Source organism: Maniola jurtina, chromosome 21 (genome assembly GCF_905333055.1).
Source record: "Maniola jurtina chromosome 21, ilManJurt1.1, whole genome shotgun sequence".
In the NCBI taxonomy this organism is placed as follows: Eukaryota; Metazoa; Arthropoda; class Insecta; order Lepidoptera; family Nymphalidae; genus Maniola; species Maniola jurtina.
Window position 1 is genome coordinate 11,571,960 of NC_060049.1, and position 22,264 is coordinate 11,594,223.

Here is a 22,264-nt window from a genome sequence, read left to right on the forward strand (position 1 = left end):
ATTTAAAAAAAAATTAAAATGTGTTTTAATTTTCAAAGTAAGATAACCTTACCAAGTGGGGTATATCATATGATAGGGCTTTACCTGTACATCCTAAAACAGATTTTTATTTATTTTTATGTATAACAGTTTTTGATTTATCGTGCAAAATGTTGGGAAAAATATCTGAGTACGGAACCCTCAGTGCGCGAGTCTGACTCGCATTTGACCGGGTTATTAACAAAAGCATTACAGAAAAAACTTATTTGTACTTTGTGTATCTTTTACTTAGGAATGTGCGTGATTTGTTGTATTCAAGCTATGCCAGAGTTAATTTCGCATCTATGAAGCGGCGTTGTCAGCGTCTTTGCATACGTCTGCATTTTGCATGAGGCGGCGCAAACCGACGCTCCGTCAAATCGACCGCGAGACGGCTTGTTATGTGCCCATTGTGTTATATTGCACGAATCTCAATACGAATCATAGTACATACTCGTAATAGAGTCTTCTGATGCCAACAAAATATTATTATCATTTCGGAACCCTAGTCTACCACAAAACTGTCGTTCTTTCGGTAAAAACCGGCCAAGTGCGAGTCAGACTCGCGCACTGAGGGTTCCGTACTCGGGTATTTTTTCCAACATTTTGCACGATAAATCAAAAACTGTTATACATAAAAATAAAAAAAAATCTGTTTTGTGATGTACAGGTAAATCTCTTTCATATTATGACACTCCACTTGGTATAGTTATTTTATTTTGAAAATTGAAACACATTTAATTTTTTTTTTAAATGATGTGACCACAAAGCGGTTTTCAGATTTTGTCCTGTACTTGTGCTATAAGACCTACCTACCTGCCAAATTTCATGATTCTAGGTCAACGGGATGTACCCTATAGGTTTCTTGACAGACACAACAGACGGACGGCCGGACGGGCGGACGGTCAGACAGATCTGAATTGCCAAACCTGAGTGATATTACTAGTGGAAACTTCAGTATAAAGGTCCACATATATACTCGTAGATTTCAAATTCCAATTCAAGCTTGTGATAACCACAGAAATTGCACATAAAGATTCGCACCGGACCCACATAGAACGTTATGTTAATTCCGCCATTACGTCGTGTAATTCCGCCATTCCGCAGCGTAATTCCGTCATTTCCATGTAATCGCAGCCGGTACGCGGTCGACGTCCTTTCTATTATAGGGTTGAGAAATTTAGTCCACGGGCAATATGACGGGGTTTGCAAAACAGGTGTCTCTTTTCCGGGGTCAGTTTTTTGCTGCCTCGTTTCTTTTATTACAAAACTTTTGTTATTAAAATACCTTCGATAGCTTCGTCCGCGTAGATTTGGCTTATTGAATCTCGTGGGAACTCTTGAATTTAAAAAAAAACCGGCCAAATGCGAGTCATACCTACTCGTGCACTGAGGGTTCCGTACTCGGGTATTTTTCCAACATTTTGCACGATAAACCAAAAACTATTATGTAAATGTACAAGTAAAGCCCTTTCATATGATACCCCACTTGGTATAGTTATCTAATTTGTAAAATTGAAACAATTTTTTTTTTAAATGATGTTTTAAAAAAACACACACACTAACATGTATATAAACACAAACAAGCACTCATTCACACACACCTTTAGGAACATTATGGAGAACTCTTAAGCGTGCAGGTTTCCTTACGATATTTTGATTGCTTAAAAGACGCATATACTCGTAACACCAAAAAGTTAGAGGTATACATGCTTGGAATTCAAAGCCGTATTCCCCGCATTGAAGACGAAGCCTTCTTCATTTCTAAGTGCCAATAAAGATCCAACTCAATCATAATCACGCACAGTGAGTAATTAACTCTCCGTAAATAGCCGTTAATTAGCGAATAAACAGCGTTGACGCCGAACCGCCCGCTGGTAATGTGACAAGCCGCCAAGTAATTAGAGACCACCACGTAATTGAGGATCAGGCGAGGCTGCAGTGGGAGCGGAAGCGGGAGCGGTTATAAAAGCTCTGTGTTTCTTGACACAATCCGGGTATTTTTAAAACAAGGGTCCCCATATTATCTGATATCATCACATTCCAATAAAGTTTTTTTTATTGCACAATATGCTTGCATTTGACAATAATCATGTTTAAGGAAACCAATTATGTCTAATGTGAGTTTTAAGCATTTGAACATCAGGTACTTATAAGGAAAATGTCGAAAGGAAACCAGCATGCCTTAAAGTTCTCCATAATGTTTTCAAATGTGTGTGAAGTCTGCCAATCCGTACTTGGTAAGCGTGGCGCACTCTGTCTAAACCTTTCAGAAGGTAGATGGGTTGATCATGACGGTGATGATTATCATCGTCATCGACCAATATAGACGTCTATTGCTAGATATAATTCTCTTGTAGGGACTTTCACACGACACGGTCTTGTGCCGCCTGGATTCAACGGCTCCCTGCGACTCGTTTCTTGTCATCTGTCAGCCTGGTCGGGAAGGGGGAGAGTGGAGAGGTCACCATTGCAGCACTTTGGGACCCCAAGATGAATAATAATGATGATGTATATCTATCATTTTATCGCTCCGCCTCAAGGATAACCCGCTCCGCTCGTCACTGTGACATGCGGCGGTCATTACAAGCACGGTCGAATGTCTGCTCGACGACGCATAATCTAGTATGGACCACACCGAGCAATCGCGCTTCCGTTCACATCACATATGTACCTACGTATTCATTGATTTGCACTCTGTATGCTATAGCCGTTGAATTGTAATTCATATAGATGTAGACCTCATCACTAATTTGTATTAATCGGATAGTGATAACCGGTCTAATAAGAAAACTAGAAAAGAGCTTATAGCTTTCAAACGGCTGAACCGATTTTCTTCGATTATTAGCTAAGAACACTCGATCAAGCCAAGCCACCTTTCAAACAAAAAACTAAATTAAAATCGGTTCATTCGTTTAGGAGCTACGATGCCACAGACAGATACACAGATACACACGTCAAACTTATAACACCCCTCCTTTTTGGGTCGGGGGTTAAAAAGTTAATTTATTAGTACTGATGATTACTGATAATTAATATATTATCATAAAATAAACTATGAAACAGAATTAAAAAAAAATCTGTATTGTTTAAAAGTTACAATATATTGCAAATAAAACATCTGAATGACGCTAGAGGTCAACGAAAGTAATGTAAAGAGGTCACTCGAAGTCAATGCCAAGACGTCATAGGTGGGTCTATCTATACTCTATACTAATAAATAAAATTGGAGTGGATAACTACCTCATATTAAGCTCATATGGTTATTTGAACGATACCAACACTGAATCACACGTTTTTAAAATTTTTGTCTGTCTGTCTGTCTGTCTGTCTGTCTGTCTGTTTGAAAAGGCTAATCTTCGGAACGTGATTGCGCCAGTTACGTTATGTTATTTTATGATATTGTGATAGTAGTGGACTGTAATATTAAAATCAAAAAAGTGACGCGGTGCTATAAAAAAGAGATAGGAATTTTCTGGAAGAAGGGAACAGCACTAACCTCTGGTCTGTCTATCTTCTGGACTGCTAACGGCGCCGTTGCCTCTTCCTCTCCGAATGCACGTCGCGGATCACTTCACTGATATTTTGGCACAATCATATAGAAATAAAAAGTCGGGAATACGTTAAAATTATTATTTTATGTTACGAGCACGACACATTGCTTCCTTGCTTTTCGAAGTGTGTAAGTGGCGCCATCGTTGTAGCTTTTTTTTTTAATTTTGTCCACTGAGGCAGCTCTGGCTTCTCGCCTTTTGGTCCTTCAGTGCTTTCAGGGTGTATGGAAAGTGGAATTTAGGAAGGCACCGCGTAATTTAATTAAATTTGTATTTATTTTTAACTGGCGCAACCATCCACCCCCCTTTAAAGGGTCACCTTTAACAAGAAGTAGAGCGAATAGGGCTCTATGAGGAACGCACATTGCGTATAAATTAGTCTAAGGGGACATGAAATATTATATCGAGTTAAGTTACATTAAGAATGTTAGTATTTAATATATATAGGATATGGTATAAAATTATAAGCTAATTTACTATCTAAACTTGAAGCTTTATATAATGCTTACTGCGTTGGAAGAGGGCATAATCGAACAACCGGACGGAGATAAGTTCTCCCAGAAATTTTCACGGTCGCTACGCGTATTATGCCATCTTTCGCGGGGTGCACTTTCTCCACTACTGCTAGAGGCCAAGCCAGGGGCGGTACGTTATCGTTTATGACTACAACGACAGTTCCTGGTGTGATTGGAGCGGAAGGAGTATTCCATTTTTGTCTAACCTGTAGACTATGTAGATACTCCATCCTCCAACGATTCCAAAAGGATTGGACCATTTTATCCATTAACGAGTGCCTGTCAAGTAAGTTCATTTTATCTGAATTGACATCAGGCGCAGGTAAGGAAAGCAGGGGCGCAGTATGTAGAAAGTGACTTGGCGTAAGAGCTGAAGGCTCCGCGGGATCAGAGCTGAGTACCGTCAGCGGACGCGAATTAAGTAGACATTCGACTTGTGTGAGTACAGTACACAGTTCCTCATAGGAAAGGAGCTGTTGTCCTATGACTCTAAACAAAATCGATTTTGTTACCTTTACCATACTCTCCCACGCACCCCCTTGGTGCGGGCTATTGGGACATATGAACTTCCAAGTTATGCGACTCTCGGCGCATTCTTGTTCTAGCTTTGGATAATAATCATCTCTAAGAAACTTATATAGATCACGAAGGTACGAAGCAGCACCTTGGAAATTCGTACCTCGGTCGCTATAAAGCACCTGAATAGGCCCACGTCTCGAGAGAAATTTTTTAAATGCAGCAAGAAAGCTGGGAGTGTTAAGTGAGGTAGCGACCTCAATATGTGTAGATCTCGTAGTGAGACATGTAAATAGAACTATATATGCTTTTTCGCTGTGTACGCCACGGCGGCGTACCGGAACGTATGGTATAGGACCTGCATAATCACAGCCTGTGAAAGTAAAAGCTTTTAACGCGGGACGCGTACGGATATCAGGAAGATCCGCCATTAACGGATATGTCGGACGCGGCTTGGCGCGAAAGCAAGTATTACATTTGTGGACTCTCTGCCTTATAATTCGGCGTGCTGACAAAATCCAGAATTTCTGCCGAAGTAAAGCCATTAGAAGTTCTGGTCCAGCATGTAGATGTTTAATGTGGTAATAATCGATGATCATGTTTACCACATGGTCATTGCGAGGCAATACGACCGGGTGTATTTTTTCAAAGTCGAGTCCCGAATTGACAAGACGACCGCCGACACGGATCAAACCATTATCGATAAATGGTCGCAGGCGATTAAACGCCGGCGAGCATGGTGCGTTATTTTGAATTTTAGAATATTCGTTAGCAAAATATTGATTTTGCAGAACGCGAAGCATCCTATTCTCTGCAAAATCTAAGTCTTCAGCAGTTATTGTTGTAGTACTACGACGTGGAAGTAACTTTAAACACCTATAAATATATACGATTATACGTAGAAGTTTACTCCACGAGGAAGTACGGAGGGCAAGCTCATATAAAGCGCATTGCTTTACAGACGTACACACAGGATGTGTCAGAATTTTTCGCTCGGGTAAGTCATCTATACATTGCCCATCAAGAGTCTTGAGCGGCCACTGAGACGGGTGCAGCGAGGCCCACGGCGGACCATGGAGCCACAGAGGGTCTGAGACAAGTTTCTCAGGAGTGACACCCCTGGATAAAATATCAGCTGAGTTCTCAGTGCCAGCGCAGTGATAAAAGTTATCAGGTGAGATATTCTCTGTTATTTTAACCACGCGATTCGCGACGAAAGTCTGCCATCTATGCGGAGAACTCTTGATCCAATACAAGGCGACTTTTGAGTCGAGAAATGCATACGAAGCTTTGATTGGGACGCGCTCAGCATAATTGTCATGTACAGTACGAAGCAATTTCGATAGTAAGACGCCACCTAGTAGCTCGAGACGCGCGATCGAATGTGGTTTTGTCGGCGAAACTTTACTTTTCGCGCAAACAAGACGCACAGTGTTGCCAGAAGGTGAACTCACGTGCAAATAAACTACAGCACCGTAAGCTTCGAGGCTAGCATCTGACAGTCCCAAAAGAGTTATTTCACAGCCTTCGGTCACGCCCACATGACGTGGTATGTGAAGTTTATTCAGGGCTGGTAGCTCATCGCAAAACTGTCTCCACATCTTAATGATGTGTGGTGGAGCTACAGTGTCCCAATCAAGGTTTAATTGCCAAAGCATTTTAATTAATATTTTGGCATACACGACTGTGGGAGCAACGAAGCCCATTATGTCCCACAGACGGGCAACAGTCGACAAGATGGAGCGCTTAGTGCATGTCACATCGTCGGGTACGGAAATTTTGAAATAAAACGAGTCATTTTCGGTAGACCAATGCAAACCAAGTATCTTATGGTGCACGGTTTTATCAAACTCCACTTCAGTAGGAAGTTTGTGCGAAGCTGGAATATGATTTAAAACTTCACGAGAATTGCTATTCCACTTGATTAAATCCCACTGTGCGCCTTTGAACAAGTCAATCATCTGTTGTGACGCAGTGACTGCTTCACGCTCGCAAGGAAGCGAGAAAGCAACGTCATCCATGTATAGCGCCGGTAGCACAATGCTACTCGCTAGCGGATATTTCGCGCCATCATCTTCGACGAGCTGTCGTACCGTGCGCAGTGCATGGTATGGACTCGAAGTGAGGCCAAAACAGACACGATTGAATTGATATAGCACGAGAGGGTCTTGTGGTCTAAAGCGATATAAGAAGCATTGATAGCGACGATCAGCTTCGCGCATAATTATTTGTAGAAATTGCTCGCGACAATCGGCTGTCATTGCTATCTCATGTAGACGAAAATTTAAAATTATTTTAAATAGATCACCCTGTAGGTTAGGGCCGGAATGTAGCAGATGGTTCAATGCCTGACCGGAGCTGGAAGGACATGAAGCATCTACGACCATTCTCAATTTCGTCGATTTGTCTTCCCTTAGGATTCCTGTATGGGGCATCACATAGATAGGAACAGGATCTTGAGAATCATACGAAGGCGCGGGAGATATATAATCTTTCGCGAGATAATTTTTTATGACGTCATCATACGCTGACCTCAATTTAGGTGAAGCTTCGAGCTTTCTTTCGAGGCAAGCGAAACGTTTTTTAGCTACGTCCATAGAATTCCCTAGCGAACATACATCCTCTTTAAATGGCAGGCCGACAACGTATCTGCCAGTGACGGGATCACGGATAGTAGTCGAAGTATAAAAGTCTTCGCATTCAGCATCGTCGGGATGTTGAACCGAAGCGGAAGGAAGCTCTTCGAGTTCCCAGAAACGCCTAACTATAGAGTCAATAGCGGGAGGCTCTTGAACGAAACAACATGTCAAGGCCGAGTATGTATTCACGGTAGATATCGTAGGCGCATTGCCCATGAGCACGAGACCTAAGACCGTGCGCAGTGCGACTGGCATCGACGAGTCGCGACGTGACGTATGGACGTCGTCGGGCAGAAGCAAATGCGGGAATAGGGAAGCTCCTATTAAAGCATCTATTTTATCAGGTACGCCGAAACTTTCGTCAGCAAACGGGATACCCTTAAGGTGTGATAGGACCGACGTATCTACCACAGCCGTAGGCAATTTATCTGTCACTTTGTCAACGACGAGTGGCGAAATATTGAAGCTAACGTCGTCATTGAAGCGAGAGTAAAATTTAAAATTAACTGAATTGGATTGAATAACCTTTTCTATTCCACCGAATCCTTTAACAATAGTAGGTTCTGTTTTTGACCATTGAAAGCCTAGACGCTCGCAACATTCTCGAGATATAAAATCTGCTTGAGAAGCGCTGTCTAATAAAACACGAATTATATGTCGCTTACCGTTGCTATCATAAACTGCAACTTGTGCTGTAGCTAATAGGACAGTAGATCGCTTATCTCCTACACGATTCGATATTTGACTACTGTACGAATGCGTAGCGCTTGTAGAAGCGCCTACGTCCGTAGCACTTGGAGCTACGTCGGTGCGTTCACTTGCTACGAGCGACGATTTGTTAGGTATAGGCGGTGACGATGACGTCACAGCTCCGTCTATGCTTGACGCGTGACTATTTTCTTCGCGACGTTGAAAGTGAAGTCTTTTATTATGCGATAATCCACAGGAACAATGAGGGGGGACCCCGCATTGACCTACTTTATGTAAGACAGACAAACAATTTACACAGGCATTTTTATCCTTAACGCACTTAAAACGTTCCTGAGGGGTTGATAATTTATTAAAATCGGCACATTTATATAAAAACGTATGCGATATATTTTTACATAGACATTTAGACGAGGTAGGCTTATCAACTGTGCTTACATAAGCCTGGTACTTCGGCGCACTGCCAGAAGACCCGTGGCTTGTCTGTTTTATATTTTTATTTTGACGTGTATCCGAAACGTTTGTTGTATTTTTATTAGTACGTTCGAATACCTTCGCGCGAGTCGTGATAAATTCCACAAAATCGTCGAAGCTAGGTATTTTCTTTCCGCACTTTGTTTCAAACGCACGTACTGTCTCAGTGTCTATCTTTTGTGTAGCTATATGCAATATAATGAGATCAGCCAAATTATCTAATTTTAAGTTTTTTAAAGCGCTCACTGCGCCAGCGAACTGGTCTATGAAAGATTCAAAGTTAGCTGCAGAGGGAATTTGAAAACCTTTATAACGAAATAATTCATGCAAATATGCGGAAGTTAACATTCGTTTATCATCGAAGCGATTGATAAGCGTCTGTAAAATTAACTGATAATTTTCAGCACACGGAGAAATTCCCGCGATCGCGCTTTTTGCCTTTCCCTTCAGCTTCGGTAATAGATAAAATAGCTTTTCGGCATCGGTGAGTAATGGATTATTATCTACTACTGACTTGAAGGTCGTATAGAACATCTGAAAGGATTTTATGTCACCATCGAAATCTAATATCGATATGGGAGCCAGCTTTGGCTTGGCCTTTAGAAGCGCGGGACTCACATTATAATTTGTTTCCGGTGTCGAATCGGAAGTTGACCATTTTGACAGAATCCGTTTGACCCTACTATACAAAGTCTCAAAAGCATACAGACAGTGATAATTAGGAGTTGCTTCAGGATTTAATTGCAATAAACGAGAATTACAATTGTCCACGATGGACTCGAATCTTTCGCGCAACGAATCAATCTGTGACGATTCATCGAGAAAATGTTCTCGTTTTTCGTCATTAGTATGAATGTCGTCATCACGAGACAATTCGAAGATATTTTGCATAATTCCAAATGTAGCTTCACGTTTAGCAAGTAAAATAGTCAATTTAGCATCTTGAATATCTTCACCCTCACTTGAATCTTCTTTCGATTTAGCATCAACTTTAGGCGGCATTTTTATAACGCGTAGGTAATTAATATGTAAACAAAATCACAAAATGTATAGGTAAATTATTAAAATACGAAAATAAACAAGCAAAGTCAGTTAATGCGTAGTTAACGTAATCGGCGAGCGAGCGCCGGAGCGCGCGCGATGATGCAGCCGTCCGCGCCGCCCGACCCGTGGCAATCTGATCGACACGCGTCTAGTTCAAACGAATCTCGATCTTATGCGATAGAACTTAAGAGTCAAGTAACTCGCAATAACTTTTTCAAGTTGTCGTAAAATAGACGGTAAGTATGAAGGTATTCAAGTTTTATTTTAATTGTTAATATTATACAAATAAGCTATGTATTTATCAAAATATACATAAATACACGTAAATAAACAGTATGCCTAACTGGGGAAATAGCTAGCTCAATGCTATAAGCTGTTTATGCCAGTATTTTAGGTAAAGAAGAAAGATGACGCAATTGCCACGTTTTTTCTTTTTAACTAAAATAGTAAAATACATATATTCTCAATGAATATTACATGTAAATATTATAAAATATCATTTATTAGAGCCTAAAAAGTATTCTAATAAACGAAATATGCTGAAATATTCCGGAGAAGTCACCACTTACATCCGGCCGAAGGTAACCACTTATATGATTGCGCCAGTTACGTTATGTTATTTTATGATATTGTGATAGTTGTGGACTGTAATATTAAAATCAAAAAAGTGACGCGGTGCTATAAAAAAGAGATAGGAATTTTCTGGAAGAAGGGAACAGCACTAACCTCTGGTCTGTCTATCTTCTGGACTGCTAACGGCGCCGTTGCCTCTTCCTCTCCGAATGCACGTCGCGGATCACTTCACTGATATTTTGGCACAATCATATAGAAATAAAAAGTCGGGAATACGTTAAAATTATTATTTTATGTTACGAGCACGACACATTGCTTCCTTGCTTTTCGAAGTGTGTAAGTGGCGCCATCGTTGTAGCTTTTTTTTTTAATTTTGTCCACTGAGGCAGCTCTGGCTTCTCGCCTTTTGGTCCTTCAGTGCTTTCAGGGTGTATGGAAAGTGGAATTTAGGAAGGCACCGCGTAATTTAATTAAATTTGTATTTATTTTTAACTGGCGCAACCAGGAACGACTGGACCGATTTTGACGGGGTTTTCACAGACAAGTAGAGAATTGACCAGGGAGTAACATAGGCTACTTTTTTAACCGACTTTCAAAAAGGGAGTTGTGTTTTTCTACCTATGTACACCGAAATCTCCGAGATTTCTGAACCGATTTGCGTCATTTCTTTTTTAATCGATAGAGGAACTTTGCGACATTGTTTCATAAAAAATTTGGAGTCCAACTCCTCAATCCTGATGCTGCAGGGGATCTGACCAATCCACGCGGGCGAAGCTGCGGGCATCAGCTAGTAAATACTAAATCATTAGAACTAAAAGATAAGGCAATTGGTTATTAGCATTGGATTGTGTTAAGGTATTATAATAATAACGCTAAGTTTTACTAACGTTTTGGTTACACCCTGTATAAGCTCAAAACCCTCTCGTCTAGCACGGCTTTTGCAGCCGACAATAGTAAGGCAATAAATTCCCGTGTAAACCTTTACAGCCTTTAGCTGCAACACTATCTCTAATTAATTTCTGCCCCGAGTGGCTGCGGAGTTATGAGCTCTTTTATAAGGCTCTTTATATTATGCTGTGAAATTATTAAACGGATGCCCGCGGCGCATACAACGCTTCTGTTTTGGGTACTAAATCACTATAACTCAGCTTAGACAGCCTCTAAAGTCAAAGCTTCTAATTCAATTCAATTTAAATTCAATTCAATTCAATTTTATTTATATACTGATACAGGTCTGAATACATAATATTACTAGTACTAATTAAGCCGTGGTAGTCTATACGGAGATAAGAAATTACTATAAGGCTCTCTCTGTTACGTAATTCCATACAAATGACGAAGACAAAAAGTTAGTGTGCTATCAAAACATTCGAAATCAAATTAGAAAACATAGTTTGTGATTGATTGGTGACTCAAAATGGTTAGCGCCCGCTAATATTTTTGCCTCTAATGTACGCCACACGCGATTTTCAACGGCGTTTCCCGATAAATGTCGATGTAGCCTTGATCAACGTACAATGGCATTGTGAATGCCATTTGGCGTTAAACGACTTTAACTCCAATTGGAATAAGACGTTAACCGTTCAAGTGTGGCCACTCAGTTTAACGCATTGATAATCGGGATAATTATGGCGTTGTTGGGCATTGAGGTTAACCTTAATGTAGTCGCAAGTCGCAACATAGCAGAGACTAGAACCGCGTAGATGTTATAGTTTCTGTTATTTATATTTTAAGGGATTGATATAATAAAAATACATCTTTGGTAGGAAGTTTATGAAAGTTGTCGACCCGTACCGAATGTAATCTTATTTGATATCTCTCGGCGTAGTGCCAAAATCATCTGCGAATTTGATGTACCTAGGACATTTTTGCTTACTCCAAATATGTATATTTAGTGGAAGGAAATATCCTGTTTTTATGGGCAAGCATTACCGTACGTCTATATTTTAGAAATACCGGCCAAGTGCGAGTCAGACTCGCACACCGAGGGTTCCGTACTCGGGTGTTTTTCCAACAGTTTATTTATTTATTTAAACAATGACAAAGAATACAAGCGTACATTAAAAATTTATAACACCCCTGACAAGTAAAGGTTACAATAACTTGAAAAGAGCTAATAACTTTCAAACCACTGAACCGATTTTCTTGGGTTATAGCTAAGAACACTCTCGATTTAGCCACCTTTCAAACAACAAAACTAAATTAAAATCGGTCCATTTGTTTAGGAGCTACGATGCAACAGACAGATACGCAGATACACACGTCAAACTTATAACACCCCTCTTTTTGGGTCGGGGGTTAATAAACCGGGTTCAATTGTAGCGGGCCATACTTTCATCCCGCTCACATGTCACGCGTCAGATTACGTATTGATATCTGTATATTACACGTGCTATGTCACGCTGTGCTTTTATGGGCGACATTTTCCGTGTTGACGTTATTGAAACGCCTGATGGATAACACGAATGAAAGAGTAAACGATTTACCATGGGAAAGAAAAAAAAACAATGTGGATAAGTAAATTTCTTTATTTAAATATTTGGCAAAAATTGTTATAAATCTATGGCATTCAAATCTTATTCTACTCATATTATCAGCTACATGTGACATCAATTTTACTGACCCCCGACCCAAAAAGAGGGGTGTTATAAGTTTGACATGTGTATCTGTGTATCTGTCCATGGCATCATAACTCCTAAACCAATGAACTGATTTTAATTTAGTTTTTTTTTTCTGAAAGGTGGCTTGATCGAGAGTGTTCTTAGCTATAATCCAAGAAAATCGGTTAGCCTTTTGAAAGTTATCAGCTCTTTTCTAGTTACTGTAACCTTCACTTGTCGGGGGTGTTATAAATTTTTAATTTATACTTGTCCATTTTGTTATAATTCAGAGGCTCAATAGAACACAAATACACAAAATACAGATACACAGATATACACGTCAAACTTATAATACCCCTCTTTTTGGGTCGGGGGTTAAAACTGGGTTTAAATAAACCGGGTTCAATCGTAACGGGCCATACTTTCATCTCGGTCACATGTCACGCGTCAGATGACAGTGACGTATTTATATCTGTATATTACGTCACGTGCTACGTCACGCTGTGCTTTTATGGGCGACATTTACCGTGTTGATGTTATTGAAACGGTTGATGTGAAAAGATAAGTGATTTATAAGGCGTATTATGAAAACAATGAAAATAACTTATTTTTGGGAAAATTATAAATCTGTGACATTCAAATTTTACCTTACTCAAATCTGCTATATTTTTAACGCCCGACCCAAAAAGAGAGGTGTTATAAGTTTACTTGTCAGTGGCATCGTAGCTCCTAAACTAATGAACCTTCACTTGTCGGGGGTGCTATAAGTTTTTAATTTACACTTGTTCATTTACATTTTTTCTTGGTATGAAAGGCATTCGAAGCTCTTTTAAAAGTTTATTTGAAAAAAATCTTTATTGGTGATACTTTTATGGGCGACTTTTAATGTGTTCATATCATAACATAAAGTCCCATGAGTGAAATAAATTAAAGGGTAAATACATAAGCATAATGTATATTTACAAAGTATGTATTTATAAATTTTTTTCAATGTCAGTTTTGCAGTTATTAAAAAAAAAAAAGATTCCGACGAATTGAGAAACTCCTCCTTTTTTGGAAGTCGGTTAATAAACCTATAATAGAGCTAAGCTTGTGAAACATATTTGAATGTAAAGGCATTCCGAACCATTGGTAGATGCTCTTGACGATTCAAAAGTACTTCTAAAAGTCTAATTGAATAAAAGTTTTTTGAATTTTGACTTTTGAATTATATTACTAGCTGATGCCGGTAGCTTCGTACGCGTGGTACAGTGAAAGACGTATCATATGAGACAGTAGTTGTCCTACATTTTGATTTTGAATAAATTCAACGAAACTCATGATAATAGTAAATCAAAATAGAATACAATGTCATAACGGCAGCTCGTTTTTTATTGCACAAAATAAATATTTTCGCTACAATATTTTGTTTATTTACTTTAATACCGCAAACAAAGCAATATGTCACGCGCGGGTGACGCTCGTAAAAACGCAGCGTGACACTATCGTGTAATATACAGATCAATCCGTCACGCACATACGCGTGATGCGACACTATGTTGAGCGGGTGTTACGAATTTGACACGTTAGAATTTATTGCCCGTATGTTTTTGTATCGTGAATATAATCCATACTATACTATATTATAATGAGGATAATTATATGTGTTGGTCTATATACAATCGATTTTGATGAGTTCAGTGTATATATTTCGGTTACATTTCGGGGACGGATATTTTGTCCCGGAAAATCAAAGACCTTTGATGGGATTATTAAAAACCTAAATGATGAAGTTTAAAGTCGCGGGCAACCATCTAGTGTTCCTATAAGTCTCAGCCCTTTCATTGTAAAACATCTATTTTTTAACCCCAGACCCAAAAAGAGGGGTGTTATAAGTTTGACGTGTGTATCTGTGTATCTATCTGTGGCATCGTAGCTCCTAAACTAATGAATTTTAATTTAGTTTTTTTTTTTTTTTGTTTGAAAGGTGGCTTAATCGAGAGTGTTCTTAGCTATAATCCAAGAAAATTGGTTCAGCCGTTTGAAGGTTATCAGCTTTTTTTTAGTTATTACTGTAACCTTCACTTGTCGGGGGTGTTATAAATTTTTAATTTACACTTGTTTCAATGAAACTTGCCAACACCCACTTTCCCCGTCATCCGAGCCTTATAACGCGTGTCACGTGTAACATTATTGCACGTGACGGATTGATCTCTACAGATTACACGCGTCGGTGTCACGTCACGTTTTTTACGACGTCGTTTTGTGCGTGACGTATTACTTTGTGTTGGATAGTTGGGGACTGAGATAGTTAGGTCTGAATTATTTTAAGCCTACTCCTAAAAAATTCTAGCCAGATTATGCAAGTAAGAATAGTGTGCGTCCTCCAGCAAGATGGACCGACGATATTAAAAAAGGTGAATGAATGAATGTATGAATAAATTTTTATTGTACACCATAAAATTTGTACTTACAGAAAAAACACATACAAAGCAAAGGCGGCAGGAAATGGCTGGATTAGGAAGGCTGAGGATGGCGCTGATTACTTAGGCCCTAAGTCCAACACGTCCATGTTGACGATAATGTCATGATTTTTACAATTTTATATTCTATAGCACAGCATTCGCAATATTTTTTGTATAATCTGTGAGTTTTATAGTGGCAACATTAACTAGGATCTGATTGGCCAAGTTAAAATAATCCAGTTTGCCACGCAAATTCTTTGGCCAATCAGAACGTAGAACTCTCTTGGACGAAAATATTGTGGGCAAAAGTGGGGAGAGTGAGAAATTTGAGAGGGGAAAAGGAAAACGGAGCATTGAGCATTCATGCTAGTTCGTCGATCAGTAGAGAGAGCTTGTGTGTTAATTTGTACTAGTGATATAAGTAATATGGTGATCTATGTATTTAATTTAAGTTAATAAAAGTGATAAACTGAAGTCTCTGGGTTTTGTATTTATCAAAACTCAGAAGTGGTACGAGATCTGCAGTCCCACATATTAAGGTGTGTATTTTATTTCTTGATATACTAAACTACATAATTTTGTGACTACCCATAACCCTCAAATAGTAAAATAACGAAATAGAATAGAATTGGATATGCGGATAAATTGGATTTATATTTGGTCTGGCTACTCCATGACAATGTTTATCTGATTAATTGCGGGTAGCATTTGGTCAGGGCTACTCCCTGATAATGTTACTAAGCGATTATTTCTGCATTCCTTTGATATTCGAATTCTCAAATATTTAATCCCAAGTAGTTAGATATGCAGATAAATTGGATTTACATTTGGTCTGGCTACTCCATGACAATGTTTATCTGATTAGTTGCGGGTAGCATTTGATCAGGGCTACTCCCTGATAATGTTACTTAGCGATTATTTCTGCATACCCTTGCTTTTCGAATTCTCCAAATCCTAAGTCCAAGTCCTAAGAATAGTAATTCCTACAAAAAAAATTACTATTTGAGTGTTATTATTATCTCTTGCTTGACTGTGCAGGTAGTTTTAAATACATTTAAGTTTTTTTATTCAAATATGGCAGTCACCGATGATTTAAAGTGTACAAAGTTATTAATTTTGGTTTAATTTCATTTTTAACCCCCGACCCAAAAAGAGGGGTGTTATAAATTTTTAATTTACACTTGTATTGATATAATGATCAAGCAATTATTGTTGACACACATAACAGACTTGGCTACGCAATCCAATCCAAGTTCAAAACAATGAAATTAAGTCCCTACAAAAGAAACTAAGTAGTTTTAAAGAGAGTGCTAACTAAAGTATGGTTATGTGTGCCGTAAAGTGCGGTTATGTGTGCCGTAAAGTGCGGTTATGTGTGCCGTAAAGTGCGGTTATGTGTGCCGTAAAGTGCGGTTATGTGTGCCGCAAGCGCAGTTATGTACTGCAGGAGCGGTTATGTAAGCCGCGAGCGCAGTTATGTGTGCTGCATGTTATAAGATACTTACTAATAGTGATAAATACTGGCTATTCTATACTATTTTAATATTTGAATTTAGTGTTATAGATATTATAAATGTTTTCTGACTTTTGACGTCAAAAATATATACATAATAGATATATATAGATATAAAAAAAATAATAATATAGATATTAAAAAAAAAAAAAGATGAAAATAATATTTAAAAAAAATATATATATATACATATATTATATATAAAAAAAAAGAAAAAATAAAAAAAAAATAAAAAAAAAATAAAAAAAAAAATAAAAAATAAAAAAAAAAAATAAAAAAAAAATAAAAAAAATATATATATAAAAAAAAGTAATAAAAAAAAATATTTAAGAAAAAAAAATATATATTAAAAAAAAAAATATATATTAAAAAAAAAAAAAAACATATATAATATATATATATATAAAAAAAGGGGATTCTAACAACACGTGTTTCGATTATTTGATACTGCAAGGACAGTTAGGTGTTCCACGTGCCTGGTTATGTGTGTCACAAAAAAGTACTGTGTATATTTATTGATTTACAGTTAGTTGAGAGACAGTTCATAGAATTCCATAATATATTATCAATACATTAAAAATAATTCGGCTAATAATAGCGGTCAAATTATTTTACTACCCCTTTTTTGGTTGAAAGCAAAATTCATTAATAGTCATTTAGTATCACCATGAATTAAAGGAACACTTTACTAACGTTGCTTATTTTTCTGTCGAGTACATGGAACGAGCCAGTCGGGGACACAAACGGCGTGGGGGCAAGCGCTTGAGAAAGCGATCTCCATCGCCGCCTGAGAGGCGTGTCCGCAAGGCACGCAGGTGCGTCTCTCCATCATGGACGATAGAGGAGATTGAGACCAGTGCCCTGGGGCATGCGTCAGAGGTTCTCATACCTCCAGCATTGCCCACCTCGTCGTCACAAGCAGCCTGAGCAGCAACCAATGGCGCCAGCAACGAGCTTTACAACAGACGAGGAGAACAATTATGTCAATGAGTGAGTCAGTGAGTGAGTGGTAATCGAGCTATATATAGTATTGTGCAACCTAAGACTGACAAGAGCAAAATTTTGTACAGCAATCATGTTAATGTGATTCCGGAATTTGACCCGTCTAGCATAACGCAAACTATAGATAGTTGGATAAGAAAAGTTAAAGAATGTGCTAGTATTTATGAATGGGACCAAAAGCAAACCGTACATTTTGCGTTACAAAAACTTGTGGGCCTTGCAAAAAATGGTTCGAGGCTTTGCCTTCCGTCAATTACACATGGGACGAATGGCGAGAAAAACTTCGAAAGGCATTTCCGAACGAACAAAATTACGGTCGGCGTTTGGAGGAAATGCTTGCACGCACTTCACGAAGTAACAACAGTTTAAAAGAATACTTTTATGACAAATTAACACTGATAAATCGCTTCGAAATCACGGGTAAAAAAAAGCAGTAGACTGTGTTGTTTATGGTATTTACGATAAATCGGTTCGGAATGGCGCGCAAGCATTGAATTGTAGTGAACCTGAGGATCTATTGTTCTTTTTGAATTCTCAGCGACCTACTAGTGATAACCTTGTTAAAAAGCGTGTTGATGGAAACCAATCTAATCCTGTTGCTCAAGAACTGAACTTGCCAAAATTTGTCTATGACCTACCGGTAATTAAGAGCTTCGGTAATTCTTCCGTTCCCCCTTTGTATAGAAGTCCAGTTTCGTTACAACTCGACGATGTTGCAGCTTGTATTGAAGTACTTGTAGTTAACGATAAGTTCTTGCGTACTCCTCTACTAATTGACCAAGACTTCACGGAGTTACCATGCGTAACAGTTTTAAAAGACTCTAATAAGTTGATTTTCTTTAACAATAGACATTTTTCAACAAGATAGTCAACCACTTAAATTAAAAACTGTGGGTTCTACAGAAGTACAAAGAATTGGGTTAGTTAAAGTGTGTACTGAAGATCCTAGTTACAGTGGTGATGTTTATATAGAAGGGTATAGTTGCGCAGAACCAGGAAGAGAGTACCATATGCACCAGGGAGCTTACCGAATTAACAAGGGCAAGGGGCATTTATTAGTCTCAAATTTAAAATCTGACGCGTTGCGTATAGTCCCACAAACTCTGGTGGCTAGGGTCACGCCTTTGGTAGAAAAAGCTATTTGTAATGTGAATAGAACCACTAAACCGCGCGGAAATAAGAGTTGGAAAGGACGTTAATGCAGACACTTTGGATAGATTGTATAATTTGTTGCAGTCATATCGTGACTGTTTTGCGATGAATCTTAGCGAGATTGGACTAACAAAAGATACTGAGATGACTATTGACGTGACGGACAACAGACCTGTAGTATACCGCCCTTACCGGCTCTCACACCCGGAAAGACAACAAGTACCTGAAATTGTAGAGGATCTTTTACAAAATGAAATCTTGAACAGGGATTCCAAAGACTGGAAGAGGTTCTTCAACTATTTCGAAATTATGGGTTAACTCTAAAATTGTCCAAATGTAGATTCTTTGATAGCTCGATAAACTACCTGGGTTACGAAATTTTAATTAATGGAATAAGACCCGATGTTACTAAAATCCAGGCCGTGAAGGATTTTCCGGTGCCTCAAACAGTGCATGAGGTTCGACAATTTCTTGGTTTAGCAGGGTTTTTCCGAAAATTTGTTAAGGGGTTCGGTGAAATTGCACGACCCCTAACAAATTTGTTAAAAAAGATACTCCTTTTAAATGGTCCGAAGTAGAAGCGGGGTCGTTTAATTCTCTCAAGGATAGGCTTATAGAACGCCCCATATTATCTCTCTACAATCCCAAGTTAGACACTGAACTTCATACAGATGCCAGTGCATTAGGAATAGGCGGAATACTGTTACAATGGCAAGAAAACCCGCGAGTCCTAAAACCAGTGGCGTATTTCAGCAGACAAACTACTGCTGAAGAACGACATATGAGTTAGAAACTCTGGCTATAGTGTGCTCTCTAAAAAAATTTAGGGTGTATTTAATGGGAATCAAGTTTAAAGTAGTTACAGACTGTCACGCTTTACGTACAACATTAACCAAGCGTGATCTCGTCCCAAGAATTGGTAGGTGGTGGCTCCAAATAAGCGAATTTAACTTTGAGATCGAATATAGACCAGGGGTACAGATGGCTCACGTCGATGCATTAAGCCGAAACTCTAAGTTGCCCGGGGTAGATGAGGAACCCTCTTTAACGGTATATAATATCAGTACGGAGAATTGGCTCTTAACCATGCAGATGTCAGACCCAGAAATTAACCGTATCATAAAAATCTTGAAACCTGAGAACGACGAGGAATCAAAAGACATTAGAAAGAACTTTGTTGTCAAAGATCATAAATTGCACAGGAGAGTCAAAGATAAGTTATGTCTTGTGGTTCCTCGTGGTGCCCGGTTTCAAGTGTGCAAAGCTAACCATGATGATATCGGACACTTAGGTGAGGCTAAGACTGTTGACAAAATTCAGGCTTTATATTGGTTTCCTAAATTATGCAAATTCGTAAAAAAAAAATATGTTCGATCATGTGATGTATGATGTATGTAACAAAAACTCTTTGTATATTTTTTAATGTCAATAATAATAAATAAATAAAAAAAAAAATGTATTCACTGTGCATACCATAAGGATAGTACTCTTAAGTAAAAGGCTGGTTACTTGTTTCCAGTTCAAAAGGCAGACATCCCCTTTCATACGATTCATATCGACCACCTCGGTCCATTTGTGAAAAGCAGGAAAGGGAATGCCTACATTTTGACGATAGTTGACGGGTTCACCAAGTATGTTTTTGTAAAACCTGTTAAAGATACTCAAATCAAAAGTACTGTAAGGGTACTTGAAAGCATATTTTATGATTTCGGGCTACCCACTCGAATTATTTCAAATAGGGGTACTTCTTTTACCTCAAGAGATTTTAAAAAGTTTTGTGAACTTCAGGGTATCAGGCACGTACTAAATGCAGTTGCATGTCCACGATCCAATGGTCAAGCCGAACGCTTCAATCAGACCATATTAAATGCATTAGCTAAGAGCAATTCGTGTAAAGATGATCGTGATTGGGACACGCAGCTGGGTCAGATACAATGGGGTATTAACAACACCATAAATGCTTCCACTCGCAAAACGGCATCAGAAGTTTTGTTTGGATGTAGACTTCAAGACAGTTTGTCAAATAAGCTTGATGTTAGTTCGAACATATTACCGACTGATATCAAATCATTAAGAAACGAAGTAAGCACAAATATCAAAGATTGTCAGATCAAACAGAAATAATACCATGATTCGGGACGAACTCCTGCTGCTGTTTTTAAAGAGGGTGACCTTATTAAGATAACTAGAACAAATTACTACAATAAGGGCAATAGCACTAAATTGTTATCAAAATTTATAGGACCATACAGAATTGTTCAAGTTATAGGAAATGATAGATATAAAATTGGTACTATTCCTGGATTTGATAAAAAAAAACTAAACCGTTCCAGACTGTTGTTGCAGCAGACCGAATAAGGCCATGGGTAAATATTAGCCTTCCAGAACTTAAGTCAAACAAGATGAGTAATGATTCAATTGAGTCTTCTGACGACGACACTGATGATAATATCCCATTATCTGTGTTGCAACAGCAGTCTCGGTTACGTAACGGTTGATCAGTAATCAAAATTGTAAAGAAATAATAGTTGTTAAGAAACCGAATGTCATGATTTTTATTAATTTTCCTGATGTGTGATTTGCTTGTATGTATAGTTATTGTATGCTTACAAAAATTGAACTAAAAAAAGTTGGTGTTTAACATTATAAGTTAAATTATTATTTAGGAATTATTATTTGATATTTTTTTTTGTGAGATTTTCCGATTTGTGATTTGCTGTATGAATAATTTTCTTGTCTTTACAAAAATGTAACTATAGGTGTTGATGTTTAAAATTATAAGTTAATTAATTGTTAGGAACTATTTAATCAATTTTGTTCCTATACCGATAACCGAGTATTGATGTAATAAAGCTAGGTTTCATAAATATATTATTGTACACCGGGAGGTTGCACAAAAGCGGATGGCCGAATGTCATGATTTTTACAATTTTATATTCTATAGCACAGCATTCGCAATATTTTTTGTATAATCTGTGAGTTTTATAGTGGCAACATTAACTAGGATCTGATTGGCCAAGTTAAAATAATCCAGTTTGCCACGCAAATTCTTTGGCCAATCAGAACGTAGAACTCTCTTGGACGAAAATATTGTGGGCAAAAGTGGGGAGAGTGAGAAATTTGAGAGGGGAAAAGGAAAACGGAGCATTGAGCATTCATGCTAGTTCGTCGATCAGTAGAGAGAGCTTGTGTGTTAATTTGTACTAGTGATATAAGTAATATGGTGATCTATGTATTTAATTTAAGTTAATAAAAGTGATAAACTGAAGTCTCTGGGTTTTGTATTTATCAAAATAATAATAAACAAACATGAGAATAATTTATTTTATCAAAGAAGAAAAATAAAATCGTCACCCCATTTAATAATAATGATAAATGACGAAGTTCTTAGCCTAGATTCAGTGAAAGAGTGCAATAAAAATGCCATCCATTATGATCGTTAATTGTACATTAAATGACACCCCATTAGTGCTCAAGCACCCTCGTCCGAAAAATAATTGTCGTCTTTCGCA

At 38.2% G+C, this 22,264-nt stretch overlaps 1 protein-coding gene across 1 annotated transcript; it reads right to left on the reverse strand.

The window, feature by feature from the left end:
- Positions 1–3,410: 3,410 nt before the first annotated feature.
- Positions 3,411–10,037, reverse strand: LOC123876217. Its single transcript, XM_045922400.1, has one exon. The coding sequence runs from the start codon at positions 9,424–9,426 to the stop codon at positions 4,078–4,080; it is 5,349 nt and encodes a 1,782-aa protein (XP_045778356.1). The 5' UTR covers positions 9,427–10,037; the 3' UTR covers positions 3,411–4,077.
- Positions 10,038–22,264: the final 12,227 nt, after the last annotated feature.

Bases quoted from the DNA above. Each gene is read 5' to 3' on its own strand.
- LOC123876217 (XM_045922400.1), bottom strand. From the start codon at position 9,426: ATGCCGCCTAAAGTTGATGCTAAATCGAAAGAAGATTCAAGTGAGGGT.